The 25,481-nt window shown below is 49.3% G+C and overlaps 2 protein-coding genes across 3 annotated transcripts in view; both read left to right on the plus strand.

Annotated features, from left to right (window-relative positions):
- dnah2 (dynein, axonemal, heavy chain 2) overlaps positions 1-6,235 on the plus strand; it is a 39,862-nt gene extending 33,627 nt beyond the window's left edge. For both annotated transcript variants that reach the window (XM_029136463.3, XM_029136482.3), the window contains exons 79-88: positions 28-218; positions 359-550; positions 799-983; positions 1,334-1,568; positions 2,140-2,291; positions 2,744-2,858; positions 5,079-5,255; positions 5,472-5,546; positions 5,683-5,833; positions 5,932-6,235. In XM_029136463.3, the coding sequence (XP_028992296.1) occupies positions 28-218; positions 359-550; positions 799-983; positions 1,334-1,568; positions 2,140-2,291; positions 2,744-2,858; positions 5,079-5,255; positions 5,472-5,546; positions 5,683-5,833; positions 5,932-6,086 (1,628 nt within the window). In that variant the 3' untranslated portion in view covers positions 6,087-6,235. The remainder of the gene's footprint in view (positions 1-27; positions 219-358; positions 551-798; positions 984-1,333; positions 1,569-2,139; positions 2,292-2,743; positions 2,859-5,078; positions 5,256-5,471; positions 5,547-5,682; positions 5,834-5,931) is intronic.
- Positions 6,236-7,722: 1,487 nt separating this feature from the next.
- Positions 7,723-25,481, plus strand: part of kdm6ba (lysine (K)-specific demethylase 6B, a) — a 64,395-nt gene continuing 46,636 nt past the window's right edge. The window contains exons 1-2 of the mRNA XM_029142557.3: positions 7,723-8,277; positions 9,773-9,922. The gene's annotated coding sequence lies outside the window, so the exon portion shown is untranslated. The remainder of the gene's footprint in view (positions 8,278-9,772; positions 9,923-25,481) is intronic.

Genomic DNA, 25,481 nt, shown 5'->3' on the forward strand with positions numbered 1-25,481 from the left:
TATATAACCCTCAATTTCTTTGACCAGGTCACTGGGTGTTTCTTGCCAACTGCCACCTCTCTTTGTCCTGGATGCCAGAGCTGGACAAGCTGGTTGAGCAGCTGCAGGTGCAGAGGCCACACTCAGACTTCAGGCTGTGGCTCAGCTCTTCACCACATTCTGAATTTCCAATTACTATCCTGCAGGCTGGTATCAAGATGACCACTGAACCACCAAAGGTGCACAAGCTGAATATCCAGATGTTATAGCTTTGTAGACATATGTAGATTTATCTGACTGTGTATAATCTATAGTAAGATAAGTACATCCTACCTATAAAAGCCTCCACAATATTAACACTGCCTCCTTTTGTCCTCAGGGTGTGAAAGCCAACATGAAACGTCTCTACCAGCTGGTGACAGAAGCTCAGTTCAACCGCTGCTCCAAACCCGTCTTCTACAGGAAGTTGCTGTTCTCTCTCTGCTTTTTTCACAGCATCCTACTAGAAAGGAAGAAATTTCTACAGCTGGGTTGGAACATTGTGTATGGCTTCAATGATTCTGACTTTGAGGTTAGGAGCTCATCTGATTCCAAAACACTGCTATTGCAAGGAGCAGAGCAGTGAGGACAATGATGATGATGATATGGTTATGATTATAGTGTTGAATGAATGAAAGCTAACACGGTCTGACAGTAATCTGCTCTACTTGTCTAATGTTATCTAATGATATCATGATATGTTTTTCTGTCTTCTGCAGATGAGTCATTTGACTTGTCTTTATTATCAGTGTGATCATTTATCTTGCAATGCCCCTACAGGTGAGTGAGAATCTTCTGAGTCTTTACCTGGACAACAATGAAGAGGTTCCCTGGGATGCTCTGAAGTATCTTATCGCTGAGGTCAACTATGGAGGTCATGTTACAGATGACTGGGACAGGCGTCTTCTCACTACATACATCAATGACTACTTCTGTGATGCTGCCATCAATCAGCCTTTCTTCAAGTGAGACTGTATAATATGACTCTTGCGTAGAAGCACATATGTTCTGCTGCCTGGTATTGCAGTACAACAGCAAATGTACCTCTGTAAGAATTATACATTTGACATATTTAATAAACACCAATAAACAAATGTATGTATTGCAAATCCTCACATGCATTTGACAAGCCTGATTATAGTCTCAGTGAGGACACAAAGACCACTGTAGTTCACAGTTGTAGAGTTCCAGCACCATCAAGTGGACAATCAGAGTATTATAACCTCAGAAATACATATGGTGCACATTATGATAGTAATCATAAGTCCCTGTCATAATCACTAACTTTGTATTTTATTTCCTGTTTTTCTGTTAGGTTATCGTCTTTATCGTCCTACTACATGCCTCGTGATGGTCCTCAGTCCTCATATAAAGACTATATCAGCATGCTCCCACCAACAGAGCACCCGGAGTTGTTCGGACAGAACCCTAACGCTGACATCGCTAGTCAGATAGCTGAGACCAGCACACTCTTTGATACCCTGCTTTCCTTGCAGCCCCAGGTCTCCAGCCCCACAATGGTAGGGTCCAGGCCCAGCAGAGAAGATAAGGTAAGAATGAACTATGTAGCTGGGTGGAAATTCACAGGCTGTACATTTGTGTAACAAACTGTTCTTTCCAACTGTTATTTAAAGCTGACCAAATGCTTTGTGTTTAATCATAAAACCCAGGTCATGTTTTAAAATATACTGAATCAGCTACACTCAGCATTTACATTCCAGCTGCAGGAAGACTATTCACAACCCTCTGGAATAGATTGGGCTGATATTTATGTGCACAGCAGCTTAACTCTATGCTGATTTTCAAGACCACATACATGAAGAGTATGTGATGGTGATGTATGTGGCACAGCCTTGGTCTATTAACTGTAGGATCGGTTCCAGGCCTTCGTGTCTTTGAAACATACTAGTCAGTGTTCACAACAATTCACAGTGTCCATGTCTATATTAGCGAAATCCCAGCAGTGCTCACAAGTTCATGTGTTTGCAGAGTTTCAGAGGATGCCGTAAAATAAATATGAGATTAATCTAGGTTTAGGTAACAAATGTATGTGGTTATTGTCTGTTTCTGTAAGTGATTTTGTCAGGCGTCCCTGCATGTGTGTTCTCTCTGTGCTTCCAGGTGTTGGAGCTGTTGGCAGATGTTCGTGAAAAGATCCCATCTTTGATTGAGCATGAACAAACCCAGCCCCTCCTCCAGGAGAACACCTCCCCTCTGAATGTGGTCCTGCTTCAGGAGATCCTAAGATACAACTCTCTGCTGGATACCATCATGTATGAGCTTCATATTTATGCTTTAATCAGTCATTTCCCACCAAATAGTAAATGGTGCCGAGAAAGATTGTTCATAGATAAGATAAAATATGACTCTCATCGATATAGTAAATAAAAATTAAAGTGGACTAGGGGAGATGCAAAAAGTGGTAATAAATATAACATGAACATTTTTTGTATTTACTCACCAGTGAGTAATGACCAACAAGGAGCTGTTCTGAACAGAACAGAACAGCTCTTCCTCTAGTGTGTACCAGATTAAATAATGATAGTAGAGACATAACAAGGAACACATTTACATAAGCTTGTGGATATTGTTAGACTGACTATTCATAATCACTGCATGATAATAATTCATCATCACACTAGAGACCAAAACTCTCTCAGTAAAAGGGGTTAAAACAAACTGCTTTGTTACCATCACTGTGTATTATTGTGTGTTTGTGGTGTAGATTGTCCCTGGTGGAGCTGGAGAAAGGAATTAAAGGCTTAGTGGTGATGTCATCCAACCTGGAGGAGACCTTCAACTGCATCTATGATGGTCGAGTCCCACACCTGTGGGAGAAGGTGCCAGACACACACACATTACACATAATAACGCATCCAACTGATTTCAGTTCTCTGCCTCTCTCCTCTCTGCTCTTGAAAGCGCCACACAGTGTAGTGACACTGCTTTGGTCATCTTCAACTTTTGATGCTTTTCAAGCATCTTTCCATTGATTATTTTGATTTTAATATCAGTTAAATCTAGTTTAGTAGCATGTGTAAATATGTAGCTCTCTACATATTTACACATGCTACTAATCTGATACACTGCCACTTACAAGTGACCATTCAGATTTCCAAACAGGATTCATGTGCACTGATCTACTGTAATCTCTCTCTGCTACGCTGAGCCAGTCAAACAGCTGCAGGCCTGACTCTGTACTGACTCACTCTTATTATTATTAGAGGTGTATTTATCTATCACTCTCTCGGGCTGCACAGACACACACTTACAGTATTGTTCTCTTCTGTCCAGCAACAGAGTACACACACACACAGACACACACTCAAACACGCAGACATGCCACACACATATAGTGATGGGGCTCTGGCTGTGTTCCAGCTGTAATTTTGTCTGAACACTCCATTCTGGCTTCATTATCACTGAACCTGCCTTTACAGTAGGAAGAGAACACAGGGGGCTGTCAGCCTGGGTCAAGATCTCTGGCTGCAGTGTGTGTTTGAGAGGGTTTGTGCAAGTGTGGCATACTGTGTGAGTCAGTGGAATGTGTGTGTGTGTTTGTGTGTCCAGTGTGCAGAGGGTCATTCGGGGCATTTTATGTTTTTCCTGAAGTGACTGAATCTGTCCTTATGATGACCTTGTGCACGAAAGACCGAGTGCACATGCATGTTGGTGCTTGTTTTTATTTAAGTGGCTGTTCTTCAGGTAGAGACCTTGACCCTCATTGGCCGCACAAAACCAGCATCTGAGGATTAATTGTAGTGCAATAAGCAAAGTAAACCGGCCAAGGTCTGCTCCACTCTCCTAAAAAGACCCTGAGCCCATTGTGCTCCAGCCAGAGCCTTATTACTGCTGAATGTGCATCTAGCTGTGTGTGTGTGTGTGTGTGTGTGTGTGTGTGTGTGTGTGTGTGTGTGTGTGTGTGTGTGTGTACCTTTCCTTTTATAGTAGTACTGGACAGCTATTAGCGCTGTTGCCTCCAGCTGAGCTTCTCTATTTTACTGGCCATTTGTGAGCATGAAGGAAGAAAAGCAGGAGAAAGTCAGCCTTTCTCTCTCTTTTTGTGTCTGTCTCAGCCCTGTTTTACTGTCTTCCTTGGTTCACCTGCTGTCTGTGTCGCTGCCCTTTGTTTGCATCCAATTCCCCGTATGTGTTCCATTTACTGATCCCTCTGTTCTGCTTTGTTATTTCAATCTTTGTATCTAATCTGATCTCATGTAATCCAAGCGGCAGCAACAACCTCTTATGTATCCCTCCATCCCTGCATCCTGCTCCTCTCTTCCCTGCCCCTCCTTGGCACTGAAGCCTGTTATTAGTTATGAACTCACAGACTCATGGCTTTAATTTTGGCCGGCCTGTCCTGGTTTCTTTACAAGGCTTTGTCTGTACAGCATATGCTCATGTAAAGGAATAAGTTCGTGGCCTTAGTCCATTACACGTGTTTGTCTGTCACATGTGTCACATGAAACCAAGGAAGCTGTAACAATTACAAAACTGAAAGTAAAAGAACACAGTCTAGAGCTGAGAAAACTCACCAGTAGCAGCTTTCTGAAGGTGTTTGTTCTGAAAGAGAAAGGTGTCGGTGCAGACGCGCGTAAGTGGCTGTGACTGCGTGAGAGTCTTGCTGTTTGATGTCTGAGTTTGTAATGAGTCTGCTTATACCCAGTAAGATGTGAGAAAAGCAAGGTACAAATGATAAAATAATAATGACAAACTGAACCTAGTGAATCAAGCCTAAGCAGAACACTGAATTCACAGAGACCAGCTCTACCTCCTGATGCGTTCGTGGCAGCCTCAAGAATTTCCCAATTAACAGCTCGCAAACAGTTTCAACACTCCTGTTCCCTTTTTGCATAAATGATCACTAACTCCTTCCTTTTGCTCTGGCAGATTATATTTAACTCCTCTGTTCTTCTCTCCAGACGATGTTTGTTCCTCAGCAGAGCCAAAGATTTCGTGCTAACTTTCAGTAAATGCACTGAGACCGTCCTCCAGCCTTTCATGTTTGTTGTAAGAGCGACCTGAGACGTGAGGTGACTCTCTGCCTGTCGCTCCGCCAGGCGTACCCCTCGCTGAAGCCCCTGGCGGCGTGGACCAGGGACCTGTGCCAGCGGGTGCATCAGTTTGCGCGCTGGGCGGAGGCGGCCCAGCCCCCCACCTTGTTCTGGCTGCCCGGCTTCACCTTCCCCAACGGCTTCCTCACCGCGGTGCTGCAGTCCTCCGCTCGACACCACAACGTGAGGCCTTCGTAGCGAGGCGACACATTAGGACCGAGTGCTTGCGTTGTGCGTGCTGTGATTGATGGCGCCTCGTCATGAGCCAAATGCAGCTCTCTTCAATATTCACTCTATAGCTCAAACCAAGCTAACGTGACTGCAACACGTGAATCTACTGGCTGGGCTTGTGGATAGTAACAATGTCTTGGTTAACACTGTGTGAACCCGCTCTTGCAGATATCAGTGGACATGCTGTCCTGGGAGTTCATAGTGTCCACCGTAGACGACAGCAACCTCCTTTACCCACCCAAGGTGAGTTCCTCTGCACGGACGTGGAGCTTCTTCCCTCATTTCTTGTAGGCCATTACTCAATTGATAGGACAATTCCTCCTCCTCCTCGTGTGATTCTCTGTTTTTTCCGTCCCCTCTGTGCCGGTCCACCCTCAAGGACGGAGTGTTTGTCCGAGGTTTGTACCTGGAAGGTGCTGGTTGGGACAAGAAGAACGCGTGTCTGGTAGAAGCTGAACCCATGCAGATGGTGTGTCCCATGCCCACCATCCACTTCAAACCTGTGGAAAACCGCAAGAAGATGGCAAAGAGTGAGTTGTTGGGGGCTTTTTGTCAGAACTGCCTGATTCACTCTCCTTATTGTCTGTTTTCTCATTTTCTCTAACCCCCTTTAACTGGCGTTTGGTAGGTATGTACCTGTGTCCGTGTTACTACTTCCCAGTGCGCTCCGGCAAGGCGGGCCGAGCGTCCTTTGTGGTCGGTGTAGAACTCAAGTCTGGAGCCGTGACGCCAGATCACTGGATCAAGAGAGGCACCGCTCTCCTCATGAGCCTGGACAACTGAAGGCCTTCACAAACACACCCTCACACATGCTCCTGCTCATTACTAGGTTTAAACACTTTATTACTTCATATGTGTTTTTTTATGATTACCCTATTTATGAACTTTTGGTTTTAAATGAACAAAAGTAATAAAAATAATAAGTTCAGCAAATATTACTTCTCCAGTGTTTTACATTCCCTGCATCAACTTCCACATTAACACTTTCCAATTCCAGTGAGGTCTGTTTCTCTTTTCTGCCCCCTTGTTTGTCATCATCTGATTCATTATTCTCTCATATTCACAGTCTTTCTGTGTATAACAGTTAGTCTCTCACTCTTAAGTGTCAGGTGTCCTTCCTTCTAACATGTGGATCAAATGACTGATTACTATTCACATTTCTTTGTAATATGTAAGGAATTGACATTAACATAACACAGGGGGCAAAATATTTCTGAAGACCATGGATTCTTATTTATACAAATACTCGAACAAGCCTGTTCCTGGTTGTCACAAACAAAAGAAAGTAATACTTGCATTTTCAAATGTGAGTATATTGGTATAGGGACACACATAATATCATACAAGGCCAACGTACATAGGCCCAAATGCAAACAACACAAAGAGTAAAGGTGAGGTAAAGGATATTTTTATGCTAATATACTTCTCCCTTAAGCTGAGGAGGAAGCAGACAGAGAGACTGAATGAGAAATGAACCTATTCAAACAAATGAATTCTAATGAAGCCTCACAGACGAGCCGTTTGGAGTCGCTCGGCGCTGTGTAGAGAGAAGGCCCGGATTTCCCCACTGGAAGAGACTCAGCCCAAACCCCTGAAAGGGAGGGAGGGGAAAACAAGAGAAGGACCCTGGAGAAAGTGAGCTAGGAGGGAAGAATGGTCCAGTAATGAGAGAGGGCAACCAGAGGAGGGGGGGGGGGGGTTCAAGGTTGTATTCAGACTTAGAGATTGTCCCCCTGAAAGACCAAACACAGACTTCCTCAGGGTTTGAGGGCCTCTTTATCAGACCCAGGTCTATGAGAATGTGTGTGTGTGTGTGTGTGTGTGTGTGTGTGTGTGTGTGTGTGTGTGTGTGTGCGTGCGTACTGGTGGTCCCTCGTTGGGTGGGAGATTGACGGGTGCACTCATAGCAACATGCTGGATTCAAAGTCAAATGGGCTTATTCTCAGGCCTGACTGTAACGACGACGGGCCTGGGAGGCGGCTTAGTAGACGCGATGCGTTTGTGGGACTGACTGCTGGACTACGGTTGCTGTGTTGGAGGAAAGTTTCATGTGTACCAGTCCTGTGTTCTGAAGGAACGGCTGTGAGGACAACAACCAGAGGTGATGCGTGGCCCCCAGTGGCATCACCTGAACGCCCCCTGGGAAATGACCCAGGATGAGGATCACCACGCAACTCCTCAAGTGGCTCCAAGCCCCCAAATAATTACGGGGGGGGTTGTCCAGTTGTTCCTGGCTGAAGGGTAGTCGATACTGGAATTTGGGCAAGTTGCACTGTATGTTCGCCAGCGACTGTGGAGGCGGGGCAGCGAATGTCCAAGAGTCTTCCACCGAAAATAAACCTGCATGAGGGAGAAGCGGGGAGAGAGAGAGAGAGAGAGAGAGAGAGAGAGGGAGAGAGAGGGGAGGGAGGAGGAGGAAGGCAAAGAGGCTTTCAGCGGGGACAGGAGGACAGTCTCCGTTTCAATGGAATAAAAACTGCGCAATTTCTTTAAGGAGCGCTTGGCCGGATCGCGGGGGGACCATTCCGCCGCGCGAGACGGATGTTAGTTGCTTTCGGGCGCTTCGGGAATCCGCGGCCGCTGCAACGCTCGCTTCCAGATTTTTACCAGATGGTGTTCATGGGAGGAGAGAGGGAAAAGGAGAGAGAGCCGTGCAACCATCCAGAAAGGCGCGATGACTGTGCAGAGATGCGGGATCAGGGATGAGTGCGTCCGTCATGCCTTGCCCATGGGCGAAGCACACCCCCCCCCCTCCCCAGCTCGGGCTGCGATCTTTTTCTGCGTGTGTCGACGTTTGCACCCGGACTCGTTTCTAGACGTCCACCGGGCTTCGGTGTTTTTTGGAGGGGAGAGGGCTGCGTCATTCCCGGCGGGAGACGGAGATGGACCGCTGTGCACATTTCCCCACTATTACACAGGTCCAACACGGCACCTCGCGGCACCTCCCCGGCACGTTTCCGATCGCACACAGGAGGTAAACACGATGCGCTTCACGCTGGGGATCCGGGAGCGCTGACATGTGAAGCCGCGTCGCCTCCTCGGAACACGGGAAGCAGCGGGGCTCCGTTGAAACCAACCCGAACTACTGTATTCTCACAGTGTAGTGAGGACACGATGTAAAAAAAACAGGCTGCGGACCGAGGAAGGAACATTCGGAACACGAGTGTGGGAGAGAACTGTGAATCTCATAAAGCCGAGGGTCTCTAAACGCGTCTCCGGCAGAACTTAAAGCTACGTTGGTGTTTTTCTATCACTTGTGTTACATAATTGCTTGTGCGGCGTCACGCGCCGTAACTTTGCATGAATACGCTCGAGAAGTTTCCATCCGGCCGCAGCTTTCGCACTGACTGCGCCAAATGGCAGATGTTTCTTTCGTTGAGCCCGGCGCGGGTGATGTCACGCTCTTACGGGCCGGAGCGGGTAGTTTACGGGAAGGTGGTGTCTGATGTCGCAATCGCTTAGCGTTAAAGTCGGTCACTCGTCTGTAAACGCACCACCGGGAGGCGGGTGTGACAAATACAACTCTGCGACGTGTTTCGGTGCTCGTCGAGCTGAGTGAAATCCAGGTTCGCGGCCGCAGGAGGGAGAGGTGTCGCATTTTCTGTCTGAAATGTCATGTGGCGAAGTTGTGGCGGGTTCTCTACTATTTCCAGGAAGAGCGTTTGAATTCCCTTCCTCTGATTTTTTTTTTCACTGTCTCCACCCCTCTCTGTGTCATCGCTGTAGCAGTTTGGGCGTTTGGCCACTAGGTGGCGACGCAGCCTCTGGTTTGGTCAGATACAGCCGCGTCTCACGCCGAGAGACAGACAGTGCAGTCATTTACTGGTTTCCCACCACGGCTCTGAAGTAGCACTCACAATTTATCCCACAATTCACTTCGGCGTGACATGTGTCTGCTCAGAGTTGTTTACGTTAAGACTCTGGTGGCCGTGGTTTCTTTATTAATTCGACCAATGAGGAGAATCTTTACCATAACTATTAACGTAAAGCTGGAAATGGCGCTGTAGGTTTATCAAGCTCTTTAAATAATCATCAAATACCACGTTTAATTTTCGATCACGCATCAGTAGCGTCTCCTACTTTAATTGTTTAGTTTGCCGTTTTTGCCTCAGTTGTTTAATGGACTTAAATATTCTCGCTCGTCACTTTCATTTCTCCACGTTTATGATGGGCATTTGAGGAGTCTGGTACCTGCTCCGTCGTCTGCTGACACTAAAGTACATTATGTGTGTGTATGAGCGTGTCTTCACCTCTAGATGGGGACACAATCTAACCCTGGTCTGAGTCTGTACGTGGCTGTTTGCTCAGTGCCGCCTCTTCAGAATCCTGCCAGGAGATTAAAGCACGATGACCCGCTGCTTGTTTTACAGTACTGCTGCCCAATGTTCCATGTAGTTCTGTTCTCACATACACAAACCTCAGCACTTTCTCCTGTTCTAAAAGGCTCTGTGTTTGCATTTCCTATTCAGAATGGGAATAAGCACCATGGCCCATTATCGCCGCGCTGCGTTTGAGGGACCACCTGCGCCTGATTGAGTCCATAAGTGAAACGCCGGCATGTCCGAGAAATAGGAAGTCACAGCCTGGGAATGGATGTGACTGGCACTCCATCACTGATGGTAAGGTGGAGATGAAAATTAGATTTTATTTAAATTATTTTATTATTCGACTGCAGACTAACAAGACTTATTCATATTACACACACATGACCCATAGTGACCTAACAGCTGTGTGTTGTTGCTGCTCAGGACACCAGTCCGGTGTCCGTGCCCCCGTTTTCTCCCTTTTCTCCCCTAATGCATTGCTCCAGTCGGCAGCAGGCCGCCGATGCCTTTCTTTGCCACTTCACAAAAGCAAACATCCTTTCAGGGTTTCATCCTCCTATTCTCCTGAAGAACCACAGAACACTTCCATTACAACCACTAGCCCCTTCTGCTTCTTTGGTCTCATCAAAGTCTTGACACTTAATTTCGTCATTACTTGGTTTAAAGCAGAGTCATTGTGAAAGATGATTTGTTTTGAGGCCCATTAGACATGGTGCCTTCTCTTATGTTCCAGTTAGATGTTTAGGCCTGTACTGCTTCATCTAATCAACAGCTATTTCAATGCAGGGAGTTCAGTATCTGAGCCTCGTGTGCCGTCAGAGCCTGGCAGCAGTCTTAAACCAGGGGTTTGATGCTGGCTGCGAGTGAAATTATTCCATATGTTGCACCTTGAACCACTTTTGTCTGATGGTTTATTTGGGCACGGGTCTCGTTTGAGACACGGTAGACGAGCGGCACATGTTCAGCCGCATAATTCCACTTTGCAGAGCGGGAGGAGACCACACAAAACCAATGCTGTAAAAGGCCATGGATGCAATTTAAGGACTGGCACTCACACATAGTCACAAAGGTTATTTCAGATGTCGTTAGATGTGGTGCGTGATACAATTGATGGCACCTACTGTCCAGTTTGCATCTGTTTCTATTCAAGCAGGAGGCCTCGGTTTGAGCGTTGCTCTGGGTGCAGGAGAGGACATCAAGATTTGGCATGTTGTGATTTCCCATGTGCTCTGTCTACATGCTGCTCCTCCTCTCCTTTCTTCTAAACGCTCCGGTCCATTTGCCGACCACATGCCACACAATATGTGGAGGCAGCACAGGAAATGTCTTTTTGCTGGGAGAATATTGTGTAGAGCTATAAAAAAACTCCAGTTTAATTGGTTTTACTTGTATCCACACATATTACTGTTTCGACAGATTTATCATAATAATAAATCTTCTTCATTCTCTGTCTGCCTTGATCTGCCGCTGTTACCTGAATAAAAGCATATGTCTACATTATGTGGGAGTAGGCACAGAATTAGGCAGAAAAAAAAGGCTCTTCGCTCAAGCAAGAAGTGATCTGAGGGCAGGATATAGAGGGAGAAACAGGAAGAGAGGTGGTGTTGGCTGAGTCAGGATGCCCGGGGGGAGGACGGCAGGAAGCAGTGGGTGAGGAGGAGGACAGGAAAGAGGCTGGGGGGAGAAAGTGTTCCTCGGCCTCCTCCTCTGTCATCATCGGTGGCGTGAGGAGGGAAACGAGGAGAGGTGGCGCTGACATCATCCACCTCCTGCTCTGTGAATGTGTTACTGCATCGTCTGTATCGAAGCCTCGAACACTCGGCGCAGTTGGTTTCATCCCAGGGAATGGAGTGAAGCATTGAGGCATGAGATGGAGACGAGGGATGGAGATAAAGAGAGAGCTGCTCCTCCCATGCGGTTACGTGACCTTACTGGACGAGGGCACTGGGTTTATGCGGGCCTGCTTTGCTGAGAGTGGTGTGTGTGTGTGTGTGTGTGTGTGTGTGTGTGTGTGTGTGTGTGTGTGTGTGTGTGTGTGTGTGTGTGTGTGTGTGTGTGTGTGTGTGTGTGTGTGTGTGTGTGGGTGTGGAGGTGACAGTTTGCTGGGAGGAAGATGCCCAACGTGCTTCCTGTCCTCCGCCGCGCCGGCTGTTTGACCTGCTTCTCCCAACCGTCACTGCCTCTTGTCGGCTCGCAGCCCGTTTGTGCGTACGTGTGCGACGGCTGGATGTGCAGCGGCACCTGTGTCTGAGTGGTTTTATAGCAGTTGAGATGAAGCAAGATTAGTGTGAGCCTGTGGTAATTTAGGTGTGTAGTGTGTGTGCATGTGTGTGTGTGTGTCAGCTAATACAGATGAGGTGATGACTGTTAGCACCTGTAGAGCTACAGTGTTCGGAGAAGCTGTATGAAACTTATTGATAATACTGTTGACAGCAATAACACCCATGACAACACTTTTATGTGTTTTTTAGTAGATTCCAAGGCGCTTGGACACTCAAACGCCGCTCGAACCAGCTGACATCATGAGTCACAGGCCTATGAGCCTTTTGCATTGGGCCGCTGTCGACTTGGGCCCATCAGCAGCTCAGGATGAGGCAGGTAACTGATTCTGGTGAGGGTGAGGTAAATAGCCCCCCCTGCACCAGCATTCCAGTGCTCTCCACCTGTGTAACATTCCTACGCTTGTTGTTACCACACACACACACACACACACACACACACACACACACACACAAGCTGGCACAGTGGTGAGTCTGTAAGTGAGCGAGCTTCTCCCGAGCCCCATTCACACCTGTTCTCAACTGTCCTTTTGTTGTCATTCGGGTCGCGTTCTCCATTGTAGGCGCCTGTGTTAAGACGCCGGTTTAAAAACACTCCCGGACAACGTGGCCAAAAAGGCTTACGCGGATTGTGTGCGTTTCTGCGCGAAAGCCTAAACCTCCTCAAATCCTGGCTCCTCCAAACCGTCCGGAGTGCGTCTGCCAGCGCTGCACACACAACAACAACACACAGCTCGCTCGCTCGCCCTCAGAGCCTCCATCCTTTCCCCTCAGCTCCTCCTTTTGCCTTTCTGCCTCTCGGGTTTCTTCCCCGCCCCCCAACGGACCCCTGCGGCCCCCCTTTTGACCCCCTGTTACCCCCCATCCACCCCCTCACCCTTGCCCCCCCCCCCCCCCCCCCCATCCCTTTGTGCCTCCCTTCCCCTCCTTCCAACTCCACCACCTCTGCCTCCCCCGGCCTTTGTGCATCAGAGGCCAGCGAAGGGAGAGAGGAGAAGGAGGCTGCAGACGAGTTAGCGAGAGATGAGCGCTGGAGGGGAGGGATCCTGTAGATCACATGTGGAACCAGAGCCCGGACCCCTTTCTAGTTCATCTGCTCTTCGCTAGATTTGCACATCACGGGAAGAAACCAGTGTCTTTGTGCTGCTGAAGTGCTGTCAATGCCCCTTTGTTCCTGCGCAACGTGTAGATGAGTGTAGTGGATGACCGTGTTTGAACCCAGGTCAGTGAGTGTGTGAGTGTGTCGTTCACCTACTGACCTGCCTGAATGCGTCCCGGAGCCGCTGAGCGCTGAACGACACGCTGTCACGTCCGGAACACGAGCGTTCAAGACCGGAAGCGAGCGAGGCGGGCGCGTGAATGCGCGCACGGACGTGTTAACGAGCTCGTCGCCGAGCGTGCACGCGCTTTGTGCGTTCACAAACGTTTACACGCGCATCTTTAAAGCCCGCGCCGGTCGCGCCGGGCGCACGTGCTCGCGGGTCCGACCGCGCCGGCGGGCCGTCCGTGCGTGCGCGCGGCGCGCTCGGCGGGGGCGCGCGTTCCTGGAAAGCCAGCCGCCGCCGCCGCCGCCGCTCTTGCGGCCGCTAACGCGATTAGAGGGGCCACTGCCGCGCGCGCACCTCTGCTCCAGGTCAAATTGAATCTGCTGAAATAAAGTGCATTGGATTTCCACCAAGAGCTACGCTGGCACCGCTGCACTTACTAACGCGACTTTCCTCTTTTATAAAATAAAAGCCATCAGCCGGCGGTATTCAGACGGATTCGGCTAAAAGCGTCTTTAGCCGTAATTGTTTAGGTTTAGTGTCCTAAATATGGCGTCAGTCCTCCGGAATGTCTGCTCTGTGTGTGTGTGTGTGTGTGTGTGTGTGTGTGTGTGTGTGTGTGTGTGTGTGTGTGTGTGTGTGTGTGTGTGTCGTAGAAAACAGCACTCTGCTACTGTTCTACCAATTAACCGCAGCTCGGCCCCAAATGCCGGTTCGGCCGGCAGCCTTTCATGTGAGGCGCTGACCTTTCCCAGTGATCATGCTAATCATTGATCACTTAGATAAACACAGGCTTCCATAAGAGCCATTATTGTCCCTCCCAGAGCCTTCCTATGGACGGCGGGCATAATTAGGCCCCAGGGTAATTGGCGGGCTAATTGCTGTTGGTGGAATGCATACATGGCCCATGGTCAGGGCCGAGGGGAAGCTCCGCTATTACTTTTAATTACCTGCTGTTAAGTTCGACGACTGACCCCCGGGCGCTGTTTTTTTTTTTTTTTTTGGGCTGACGCTTGTGTGCGGCCGCGTGGGAGGAGCCGGCGTACCGAGCATCAACCTCCTCTCGGCGCGGCCACAATGGCCCAGATGGATGGCTTCTGTAGTTACACTGGGTGGGGTGAACAGACACACGTCTTGTTGTCGTCCGCGCGCTGGCTTTTTAGGCTGCAGACCCATTCATCATGTGTCTGTCTGCAGAGGAGCTGCTATTCATTGTCTCTCCTCCTGCTCATTCTCCAGGAGCCGGCCTGTCTCATGCTCCATCCCTCTACCTCTCGCTGCTTCTCTCTTTGTCTTCCTGCCCCCCTCCGTCTCTCTCCTCCCGTCTTTATATCTTTAATGCCCTCCTCCCTCCCTCCCTCCCTCACACACCCTTTATATGTCTCACCTCGCTGGGAGAGAAAAGAGGATGTAGCTCGTTACCCTGTGCGTGCATGCGCGCGCGCGTGTGTGCGTGTGTGTGTGTGTGTGTGTGTGTGTGTGTGTGTGTGTGTGTGTGTGTGCATGAAGTGTGATGTTAAAGGAGTCACATCTCACAGAGCTGTAAAACAGATTAATACCCGTAAATCTCAGCAAGTAAATCTTTCTCGTGTGTAGTAGAGCATTAGTTTGGGATCGGGATTTTATCGCATGTGAGAGAATGTTCCAAGTGTTAAAACTGAAAAGACGTTTTTACACAGTGCGTCTTGTTCTCGGTTCGTCTCAGTAGAGAAACCTCCAGGATCAGTTAGGTATGAACCATGTGGGACCACATCTGGTTGTTCCACAGCTGCATGATTAGCATTAGCACGCTATGACTCAGGTACCAGGTAAAACCTAATAATCAAGCGCAAATTGGGTTGTCAGGTTGTTTTAAAAAGCCAAGCCCCAAATAATCAGATTTGTTGTATCGATGAAAAGGAGAAGACGTTTTATGAATCTTTCGCTTTAAAAAGTCAAACTCGTGTTGCGCTGCGTGGAGTTGTTTGTCCCGTTTGAAATGATGTATGAAGGTGTAAAGCAGTAGGCGTCTGTGTTTACCCATAAACTGGACTGGTCGCATGATTTAAACATCTACACATCACTCAGTGGCCAGAATACGTCAACTCATTCAGATGTAAAACAGAGTGAGTCCGGTTGATGTCGACAGAGGAAAATCTCACAGTTTCCAGTGTGAAAGCAGCTTTATTCAGTGTAATTCCTGTTTCACATGTTTCCTATTATTCTTGGATATTCCGTGTTGCAACATAAAAAAGCAACTGAGCATTGTTGTGACATGGCTAAGTAGGAAAAGACTGCACGGATCCAGTAGGTTTTTCCAGCTCTGCCCTCAGCCGCCATCAGAACCGCCGTCAGAACCGCTTCAGAGCCGCGTGAGGATGCGCTGGTTCCATGTGAAGCTGCACGCGGACAGATGGAGCAAGCCTGGATGTGACAGCGCTCACGCTGCTCGTGCTCACTACGAGTGGCGGTGGGCGCCGAACAGAGCGGCGCCGGCCCGGCCCGGCCCGGCCCCGGTGGGCTCCGCGACGCGGACACGTACACGCAGCAGATGCTGTGCGCTTTGTTATGTGCTTGCCGTGCGTTTGTGTACGCTGCCGAGGCCACGTCCAGGGCCAAGAACAGGGTTGTGTTGCCATGGTGAAAATGAAATCCAAAATGCAGAGTTACAAGGGAACCCCTGATTGGCTGCCGAGCCATGCATGGGATTGTGATGCATGCTGTCAGCTGGCCAATGGCGCCGTGGCTGAGCCAGGGCTGTTGCTATGGAAGGTAGCTTAGAAGAGATTCAGCTGGCTTTTCTCTCTCTCTCTCTCTCTCTCTCTCTCTCTCTCGCTCTCTCGCTCTCGCTCGCCCTCTAGTCAGTTCCTGGCTCTCTCTCTCTCCTCCTCTCCCGCTGCTCGCTCTGCCTTTGCCCTCATTGACTCCGTCTCCCCCTCCTTCCTGTCTCCCCGTCTCTCTCCCCCTGCATTTTTTTTTGTTTTTGCACTCTACACGTGCGAAAGGGGAAAGAGCACATGTTGGAAAAAAAAAAAATTCACTGAATATTTCATACTCCTTGTTGTGTGAGGCTGGGGCTGCATCCACAGAAGTTTGTGCGAGTGTTTTGTTTATTAATAGCGTGTGTGTGTATTGACCCGGGATTTCTTTCCTCCTGTTGGCGGTTATTTTTAGTCCTCTCGTCTCGTCGTCGGGTGTGAAACGGAGTAGTTCTTCTGGACTGGGGGCGTGCGAAGGCGTGTGCATGTGTGTTTAACGTGTGTGAGTTCACGAGGGTGAGCTCTCCAGGGGTTCCTCCCGCCGGAGTCGAGTGCGTTTGAACACTAGCCAGGTGGCGTCGGGCAAGCGTTTAGGACCGCGTCGCCTCCACCCAGCTGCCGCTCATCACCGCTGTTCACGCCCTGAACTAAAAGATAAAGTATTTTGTGCGATTTGTTTTGTGTGGGGCTTTAGAGGTTGCCATGACAACTCTACATCCAAGGTGCACGTTAGGGGTCTCTGTCCATTTCTCCAGTTTTAGTTGTATTCTCACACACAACCTGTACGTTTAAATCTGTCCACGTTTCCTACATGTTGTGTGTTGTGTGTTAATGGCACCAGGCAGCACGGGCCTGACTTGGACACACGCGGGCCAGGGTTCTGTGCGTGTCGTGGCCTGTGGGTTAGAGTCATCACTGGAGTTGTCATCCATGTGTGTGCGGTGATTTACATGTTGCTCCTCCAGGTCGCGACCTTTTCGAGACGAAGCAGAAACACATGAAGAGAAAGCTTTTTGTTCACGGCTAGACAAGAATGTTGTTGACCTCATGGAACGGACTCTGAAATGGAACATCCGCTCGGCTCCTACAGACTTCTACACATTTTTCTGTTTCCGCCGCCCCCTCTTCCTTCCTCCTCCTCGTTTCCTCCTTCCACACTTCCTGTTTCCTGGCTCTCATCCTCTCTTTGTTCAGTGTTTCTCTCAGAGTACGCATTCTCTTCCTCTTGTCTGTTCGTTCTTGGATTTGTTTGTCTGCATGTGTAAGTAATGGATGTGTAACGCTTGCGGCTCCCAGGCATCCTACCGTATAAATTAGACTTTGCTAATAGAGCCTAGCTGTATTTTGAGATGACATAACACGCGGACCACAGCTTTGATATAGCCCCAAGCACTCATTCATAATAAAACTCATCACTTATTCAGAGTGACTGATGTACAGTAGGCAGAGGAGGGATGAAAAGCAGGGGGAGGGGGCGGCACTCACTCACTTCATGTGAAAACAAAGCAGTTATGGGCTTTTTTGGCCTTGTTAGAGTGCGTGTCTGTTTGTGTGTGTGTCTGCGTGTATGCGTGCGTGGCACGAGATCAAAAGCTGGAGCCTCAGCTGTCTCTTAGCTCCCCCACTGGTTTCATTTGGGTTATCACCATGGTCGTCCTATTGATACTGTTAGAGGGGATGTGTGTGTAAATAAAAGATGCAGACCGTTTCCAGAGCCACTTCTTTCTTTACAGCCTTCATTTAATGCAAAGCATGTGATGTTTTTACTCCTTATGTTGACAGCGCAGTAACTGTGAGCCTGAGTTTGATCAGTTTGTGTCAGCATCCAAACACCAAGCGGGCTGTGGCTTCTAGTTAATAAAGATCACAGAATAATGGAGTGACGGATGGGTGATGTTAGGGCTATAACCTGCTATCACATAGAGTAATTAATTTAAACTGCAACAGTAATAACTAGGAAATGGGCTGCCCTCTAATCTGGAGTTTAGGTAATTACCAGGAAACACAAGCAATGCTTCAAGCACCATGACAAAGATGAAGAAGTGCACTGAATACAGGCCTAAATACTTTTCTGCCTTATGAGAATGGAGGCCATTGCACAGGTAGTTGGGCGGTTTGGAGGAGAAGGCGGCAGTGAGCTAGAATCAGAAATAAACACACACTTTTCCCACGCATCCACTCGGCTCAGACAGAGAAAAGCATCAGAGTCCTCCTCTGACTCCTTCCTTCTACTGCTGCGTCCTGTGTCTGACTGAAAACAAAGGCAGGACAATACGACCGGGCCAGAAACGAGCTCAAGCGCTCGAGACGGCTGTCGCCGTGACACCGAGCTCCGTCACCGCGACCTCACTCGCCCCCACGTGCTAGGGTTGGAAGTTTAAAAAAAACGAAGAGATGGAAAGCACGCGAGGGTCGAAGCAGGTGTCACGGTGCATTTTCTGTTTTCTGTTTCCGGAGAGACCTCACCAGTGCGCGAGCGTTGCCTCCGCGCAGCACCGGGGCGGTTTCTCATCCCTCTGATGACGGCGAAGGCAGCGCCGGGGGAGCGATGAAGACGTGGACGTGCGATGTCAGAGGAAGATGGAAGGGGGGGGGGGGTGATTATGCAGTTTAGCATAATGCTGGCTTTGAAGAGCGCGGAGCTGCAGGGAGCGCGAGCGAACAAAGATGAATTCTCTCCCTCTGTTCCTCCACGTGCACCGTCTCGCTGCTCTGCACCCCTGCCGCCCTCCAGCTGTGTCTCTCTGTGTTATTTTTACCCGTGACTTTTTGCCTGGCTCCCTGTGAAAATGTGGGCCCACTTTACTTAATGTAAAAATATAGACGGCGCTTCTCTCCCCTGTCGAGCTGCAGGAGTCGGGGCCCGCGGCCTCCGATGTGCTGCCGGAAACATCACAACTGCACGTGAATGAGAAGCGAGGAACTGGAGAGACGTAGATGCAGTGTTTTAAATGCAGAGTGTGCGAATGGCCTCAAACTGGACTGCTTGGAGACGGTAGGAGAGCTTTAGCAGATGAAACGACCACTGACTGACCACGAGATGCATTTAATAGCGGCGCTGCGTCTTCCTGTCAGATTCTCAGCCCGATCTCCAGCCTCGTTAGACGCGCGTCCACGGCCCCTGAAGGAAAGCTTTTCAGCCGAGAGGAGACGTCTGGGAGCGCTGCACCATCACACGCTCGCTGTCTCCTGCCGTCCCAGTAGCGAGACGGGTTTCCATCCCTGCAAAGGCGGTTAGTCACGGTCGCCTGCACTTTCTGAGCCCGCGTTTACTCCACTCGGGGGGAGTTTAACGTCGCGGTCGATGCTGGCTTCGCCTTTGGTGAGTCGTGTGTTATGTGCTGAATTAGCACAGGTCTGTTTACGCGTTTGTTTAAACCTCTTCCCCTTTTTTGGCCTGTGACATGTTTCGACCTCCTGACCAGTGATCTCATCAATGAAAGGCACGCGGGGGGGGGGTTGTTGGGGCAGGACCAGCGCCCCCAGCATGCTTTGAGTGGGGTGAGAATGGAATGGGATTAGGCCGCGAGTGGTTGTAAGCGTCTTCCACCATCTTAGGTTTCAGTCTATAGAGCGCCGTGGTCGTCCCGTATCTGATGTCTCCTCCCGCGCATAGAGTGTATCAGCCGTCTCGGATGGTGGACAGTACAATCGCTCATTGTCATCTCCCCCGCTATGAACCTCCACCTGTCTATGTATGTCTGGCATCCTGCTAACCTCTCCTCCTCTCAGCTCCTTCACCCCACCTCCTCCCGCCTCAGCCTTTTATTCCTTCCTGTCGTCCTCCCTTCCTCCGGTCAGGTGAGAGGGAGGTTGGGAAGGAGGAGTATCAGCCTCCCTGTCTGGAGCCAGCTGTAACCTTATATCTCCACAGTGAGATGAAGGCTGGGCTGTAACTCGAGCTTTAGTGATAGTACGTCCATGACAGAGGTCATTTTTTTTTTTTTCTTGCCGACACCGGATGCGAGCGCGCACAGTCTCCAGGCTCCGAAACGTTTGCATACGTCGGGAAACAAACACTTTGCGAGTTCACGCTTTCCCCAAATCGGTGATGTAATCCATATGCAGCGATTGTGCTCGCTGCTGATTGGCCTGTCCGGGCAGCCGGAAAATGGAGCGCGGGCGTCTCTGTGGCCTCAGGCCGGTGGATGCTACGACATGAACACGCACACGGACACACAGGACGTGCATTCACCACAGACGAGCTGGAGGAAAAGGAAGACGGGGAAACGAGATTAAAACGAGCAGCGCACAAAGGAGGCCCACGTGCATGATCACTAGTATGTGTCATTAATACTGTGGCAACCTCGGCTGACACATCCATGGCCATGATCAGTGCCTAAATACTGTTTACTGGGAACATGTTTGAACTCAGTTGGTCCAATAATGAACATGAATCTATATTTCAGTATTTGAGTGTTGATCATTTTATGATGGTGGTTTTATGATATGGGCCTGGCCGAAAGTGAATGTTGAATGTTGGTGCATGTTTATGTAGTGAACACCAGGCGCGTGATCACTGGAGTCTTTCATTATTCAACAGTGAGACGCTATAATAACATAATAAACGCACACCTGGCTGTAGCGAGTCGCCACTCATCCCTCTGGTGGCGCGACATCAGACCCACAGCCGTGCTCTTGGTAAATCGTGCGCCGGGCAGGTTTCCACCACTGGTGGCACCGTTTAGCAGCGTCCTGATAAGCGGCCCTTTTGTTTCGCCGGCGTGTTGCGTCACCGCGGCACACGGCGATGCGACTCCCACAGGTCAGCGACGGGCGGGGGTGACGGCGCGGTACCAGAGCCGCCGGTGGCACGCGAGGGCAGCAGCACCCAGGCAGCGCTGCGGCGTCGGCGCTCGTGACTGTGTTGACGTTGTGGGATTCGCACCGTCGCGCAGAGGCCCCCGCAGCTCAGGTTTAACCCCTCAAAGGGTCCTCACCGGACCGAAGGGTCCAGATGTGTGGAGTGTCTGGGCTGCAGCAGACCCGGGCCCCCACCTCACCCCTCACCCCCCCACCCCCGTCCCCGACAGGCCGGGGCTGCTCCTGGGCAGCGCGGCCCAGTGTGTGGCCTGGCGCCGGGCCAGAGCAGCCAGGCCGCCTGCCTCTGCCAGCCTCCCTCCTCCGGGACCAGAGACAAAGCTGGGACGCGGCCAGACACTCCACGCTCTCTGTTTATCTCACCATCTTCCCCGTCGCTCGCCTCTTTATTCTGTGCTGTAGTCTTCAATCGTCGACCCGTTCCTGGGTTTTTTTCTTGTTTATTTTCTTTTAACACTTACTGCTTGTTCTGTTTGTTTTTATTTCTTGCTCTTCCTCATCCTACCTTCTCCCTCTCACTCATTTGTTGTCACTCACACACGCAGACACATGCACACATACACACACACACACCGCCTTGTACTTCCATCATTGTGAGGACAGTCATTGACATAATATGATGATTTCCCAACTCTCACAACCAAAGGCAAATGTCTAACAAAAATTTAATTTTAACCCTAAAACCACATCACAACACAACACACACACACACACACACACACACACACACACACACACACACACACACGTACATTGGTTAATCACCTTGAGTATAAGCATTTTAAAAAGACAATAGCTCTGGTTGACTCCCCAAACTTCCAAGCGAAGGATGAATGGTTCATTCTTTCTTTTAAATGACCCTCATTCTTTGCGTTCCTCATTTCCGCTCTATTTATTTATACTTTGGGTCACTCTCCTTTTCTTTTAATGACCCTGAATCACAAGCTCAGCCACCCACACGTGACCGGAGTCGTCTCTTCTACTGTGCATGACACACCGGCAGCTCATCCCCCGATCCAGGTCTGGGGGGAAACCCCTGGAAACTATAAGTGACTTATCAGGGGCCTGTTTAGAAGCATCCAGCTGTTGCCTGACTCACAGGATGAACGACGTCTGTTTCCTACACAGCGATGAGTCTAACGGGCGACACGCACAAATAAATCGCCAAAAAAAAAAATGCGCCGTCCCAACTGTTGCTAAGCCCGCATCTCTATTTATGCAGGGGAGCTTTGGAAAGAAGCTGAGTCAGAGGGTCCCTCCGTAAACAGTGATGGATGTTCACAACAGGCGGTTCGGGAATTATTCACATTTTCCAAATAAGTTGAGCCAACGGGGGGGTGTGTTGAACCGGTCGCCTGTCAGTGTGTGTTTGCCGTGCAGTTGTGTGGCCTCGTAGCAACCTCGGTTCATTCTCCCAGCTCACACACGTGCACCGTTAATGTTAGTGACCCGTCGGCCCTGCGGAGGCCGCGGATGTAACCACCGGTGCCCACTGCAGCCGTCGCACGTTAAATTTACTGTCGCTTCCAGTGCCGCGCGTCTCAAAGCATCTTCTCATCAGAGCTCGACGCGTTAATAGGAAGACCCTCAGCTTCGCGTCCTCCGCTGTAATGCTATAGTTAAAAGGAATTGAATTATCTGCTCCTGTGTTACAGGCTTTAATCGGGTTCTGTTGCAGCTAATGCGCCGTGTCATATTACACCACTCAGACATTGTTCCTCTCACAGCGCTGAAAGACTTTGTGAAATCAGTTTTTCCTGTTGACGCGCGGACTGATAGCGCCGCTTTATGCCCACGTACATTCCTCGATAAAGACGTGCGCCTCCTGCTCCGTAAGCGGCCTTTGAAGTTGTCCCCCGTTCGGCCCTAAACTGTAACATCAAATGCTGGAGCGACCTGGCCTCGCATCATGTCGCGTCCCTCTCCCTCCCCTTTCTCCCTGTGATCTATTGAGACTATCTAGTGAAACTGTCCAGCAGATAAAGTGGGAGTAAGCAAGTAAGATAAGGCGCCCTGACGCTCCTACGCAGGCAGACGTCAGTTGAATGGAGACAATGCCTCAATGGAGCTGTGTGTGTCCAAAATCATCACAAAATGACACACAAGTCACTCGTGAGCCACACACTCCTCAGATTGGTCTGCCCAGGTAACTAAAGTACACAGTAGTTGTATTGAACCTGTTTCAGGCGCCATTCACAAAAAGCAACAGCCTTTATGGCTTTAACGAAAATTAGAATGGGTCAAGTGGGCGACACAAAAACAAATCCGAGTGACTTCACCTCAATTCACTTCTTCAGTTCTCAAATTTCAGAATTTAAAGACAAGCCCGCCGAGCTCCGTGCTGGTGGGAGCGCAGCGGTTTGTTTATCGTGCACTTCAGACTACGTTCTCGGGGTGAGGTTACAGTTGGGTCTTTTTAGGGTTTAGTGCAAGCAGCTACGGAATGCATTATGTCAGTGAGTGTCCTCACACAGGCAGAAGTGTGTGCGTGTTTTGGGTGTGTGTGTCACGTGCATCGCTGGCAGATGCTGAACAGCTGCATGTGGTTTGAATTTGTGCATCTGACAGCGGCCGGCCCCTCTCTTTCTCCTGTCTGGAGTTATGGCTGAACCTCCTCTCCATTTGCCAGCTATCAAAGCAGTGACCAGATCACACACTCACACACTCACTGCACATACTGCTTCTTTTGTTCCGCGCTCTAAGGGGAGCCAGATGCAAAGCAACGCGTGTGTGTGTGCGTGCGTGTGTGTCCCCTCTTGTCTTGGATTTTATGTGGGGTGTGTGTGTGTGCAGCCTGTTTCATGCTGTTCGCAGCTTTTCCTTTGTTCCTGGTCGTGTCTATAAGTGTGTGCACATTTCAGAACTAGCGGCTATACAGCATGTCAACATATTGTAATGATAATTAAAGTTTGTGTGTGCGTGTGTGTCTTAGTTCCAGGCCTGGCCTGTCTTGCTCTCTTCTCCTCCGACATGCTGACTCAGCTGTTCTGGGGCGTGCGCCTCAGTTTCTGTGTGCTTTTCTAGATTCTGTTGATTCTCACTCCAATCAGCCAAACATATGAAGGCACATGATGCACGTGTGCAGTGTAATATGTCATGTCATTATAATATCTGTGGCGGCAGGAGTTTAGTAGACAGTGTTTACTCTATGTGGCCGTTCTATAACTAGTGAATGGGTTTGTTTGGGTGCTCATGCGCGTGCGTGAGTAATGCAATAATGACCTGCCAGTTCCAAGTACCAGTGCATGTATGTGTGTGTTTGTAGGATAAACTGGGCAGCGGTCCAGGTGCCTGCCCTTTCCCAGTGGCCCCCATATGTGGAGCTTTTCTTTATTGCCTACTTACTTATAGCCCTAAACTGCAGTCGAAGCTCCTGCTGCAGATTTGAACTTAGTGGAATACTTTTGCTGATAGACTTGGTGTTGGATCATATTCAAAACACTGCAGAAGACAAGTGTGGCTGTGCTGTCTTGTTTGTGCATCCCTTTCACCAGCAACGCTCAGATTTGTGTTGGGTTTGCACATTTTGACAGGCAGGTACTAGTAGTCATAGTACACAGAAAGGTTAGAAAGAACCCTAATAAAAAGTAAAGCTAACTTATAAATATGAATCTGCAGATAGTCATGGTAGTTTATAGATATCATATAGACTTTTAAAACTTCTAGTAGGCAAACATGTCCTTATAAGCAGACTTGGATAAAAGTCTATGAGTAAACGGTTTGCACATTTCCATCGGCTCCATTGATCCTGTAATGTCTGTATGATAATCTATATTCCGTATATCCCGTAATAGAATCCACACATTAGGTTTGCATTACACTGTATGATGCAAACATTACACCAGCCTGAGCTCTAGTCTGCGCGTGTGAAGGTGAGTGGTGCATCAGTGCCAGTAAGATTTTTCTCAGCACAAATCATTTGGGCTGCAGAGTTACTGATAAAATGTCAAGCGCAACACATCGGGTTCTGTATGTGTTGTCTGTCATGTTCGCACCTATTAAAAGGCACCTCGGGCGACAGGATTGCATCATACAAGAAAAGGGAAAAAAATCACATTGGATAAATTATATAAACCAAAAGAACGTGACTGTGAGCGGAAACAATATAAATTGCATGGATTTCATCAGGGAGATTGGTAGTGTGCGGAGCTCGATGTGCCTCCCAGACCACTGGCCCATCAACTAAATGGTCATGCTGTGATGTTGCAGGCAGGCTAACGCGCCCCGCTCTGTCTCCAGACTCTTTCACGCCTGCCACACACACTCTCTGTGAACAGGCAGAGCCGCCAATGGAGCCGCGGGGTGCTGAGCTGTGAGCACAGGTCACATTAGAGGCTTCGGCCCTGCAGAGCCGCAGGTACGGCCTCGCGCCGCCAGTGGTGACGGGAACACAGGCGGAGCGCAGAACTCGAGCAGAGTCGGTCACCCTCAGGGAGGACGCGGGGAGAGGACGCGTCTGTGGCTGCCACGTCTCATTTGTGTTGTCTGACTCTCCATTCTGCCTGACATCAAACTGAGCGCACTCTAAAATGAATATGTGGATGCTGAGTCAAGGCAGCTGAACGTCTGTTTCCATTAGGCCAAACCATAGCTACTGTGATTTTTACCTTTTTGTGTCTGACTGGGTGTTTTACTGTGATGATTTAGTGTTTCCTTAATATCGTTGAGCAGCCCTTGACCCTTAGACTCAATGGTCCTCTGAGCCATAAAAATGTTTGAATGTAAACAGCTCAGTAGGATAATTGGACAC

This window comes from Betta splendens, chromosome 2 (assembly GCF_900634795.4).
Source record: "Betta splendens chromosome 2, fBetSpl5.4, whole genome shotgun sequence".
NCBI classification, from domain to species: Eukaryota; Metazoa; Chordata; class Actinopteri; order Anabantiformes; family Osphronemidae; genus Betta; species Betta splendens.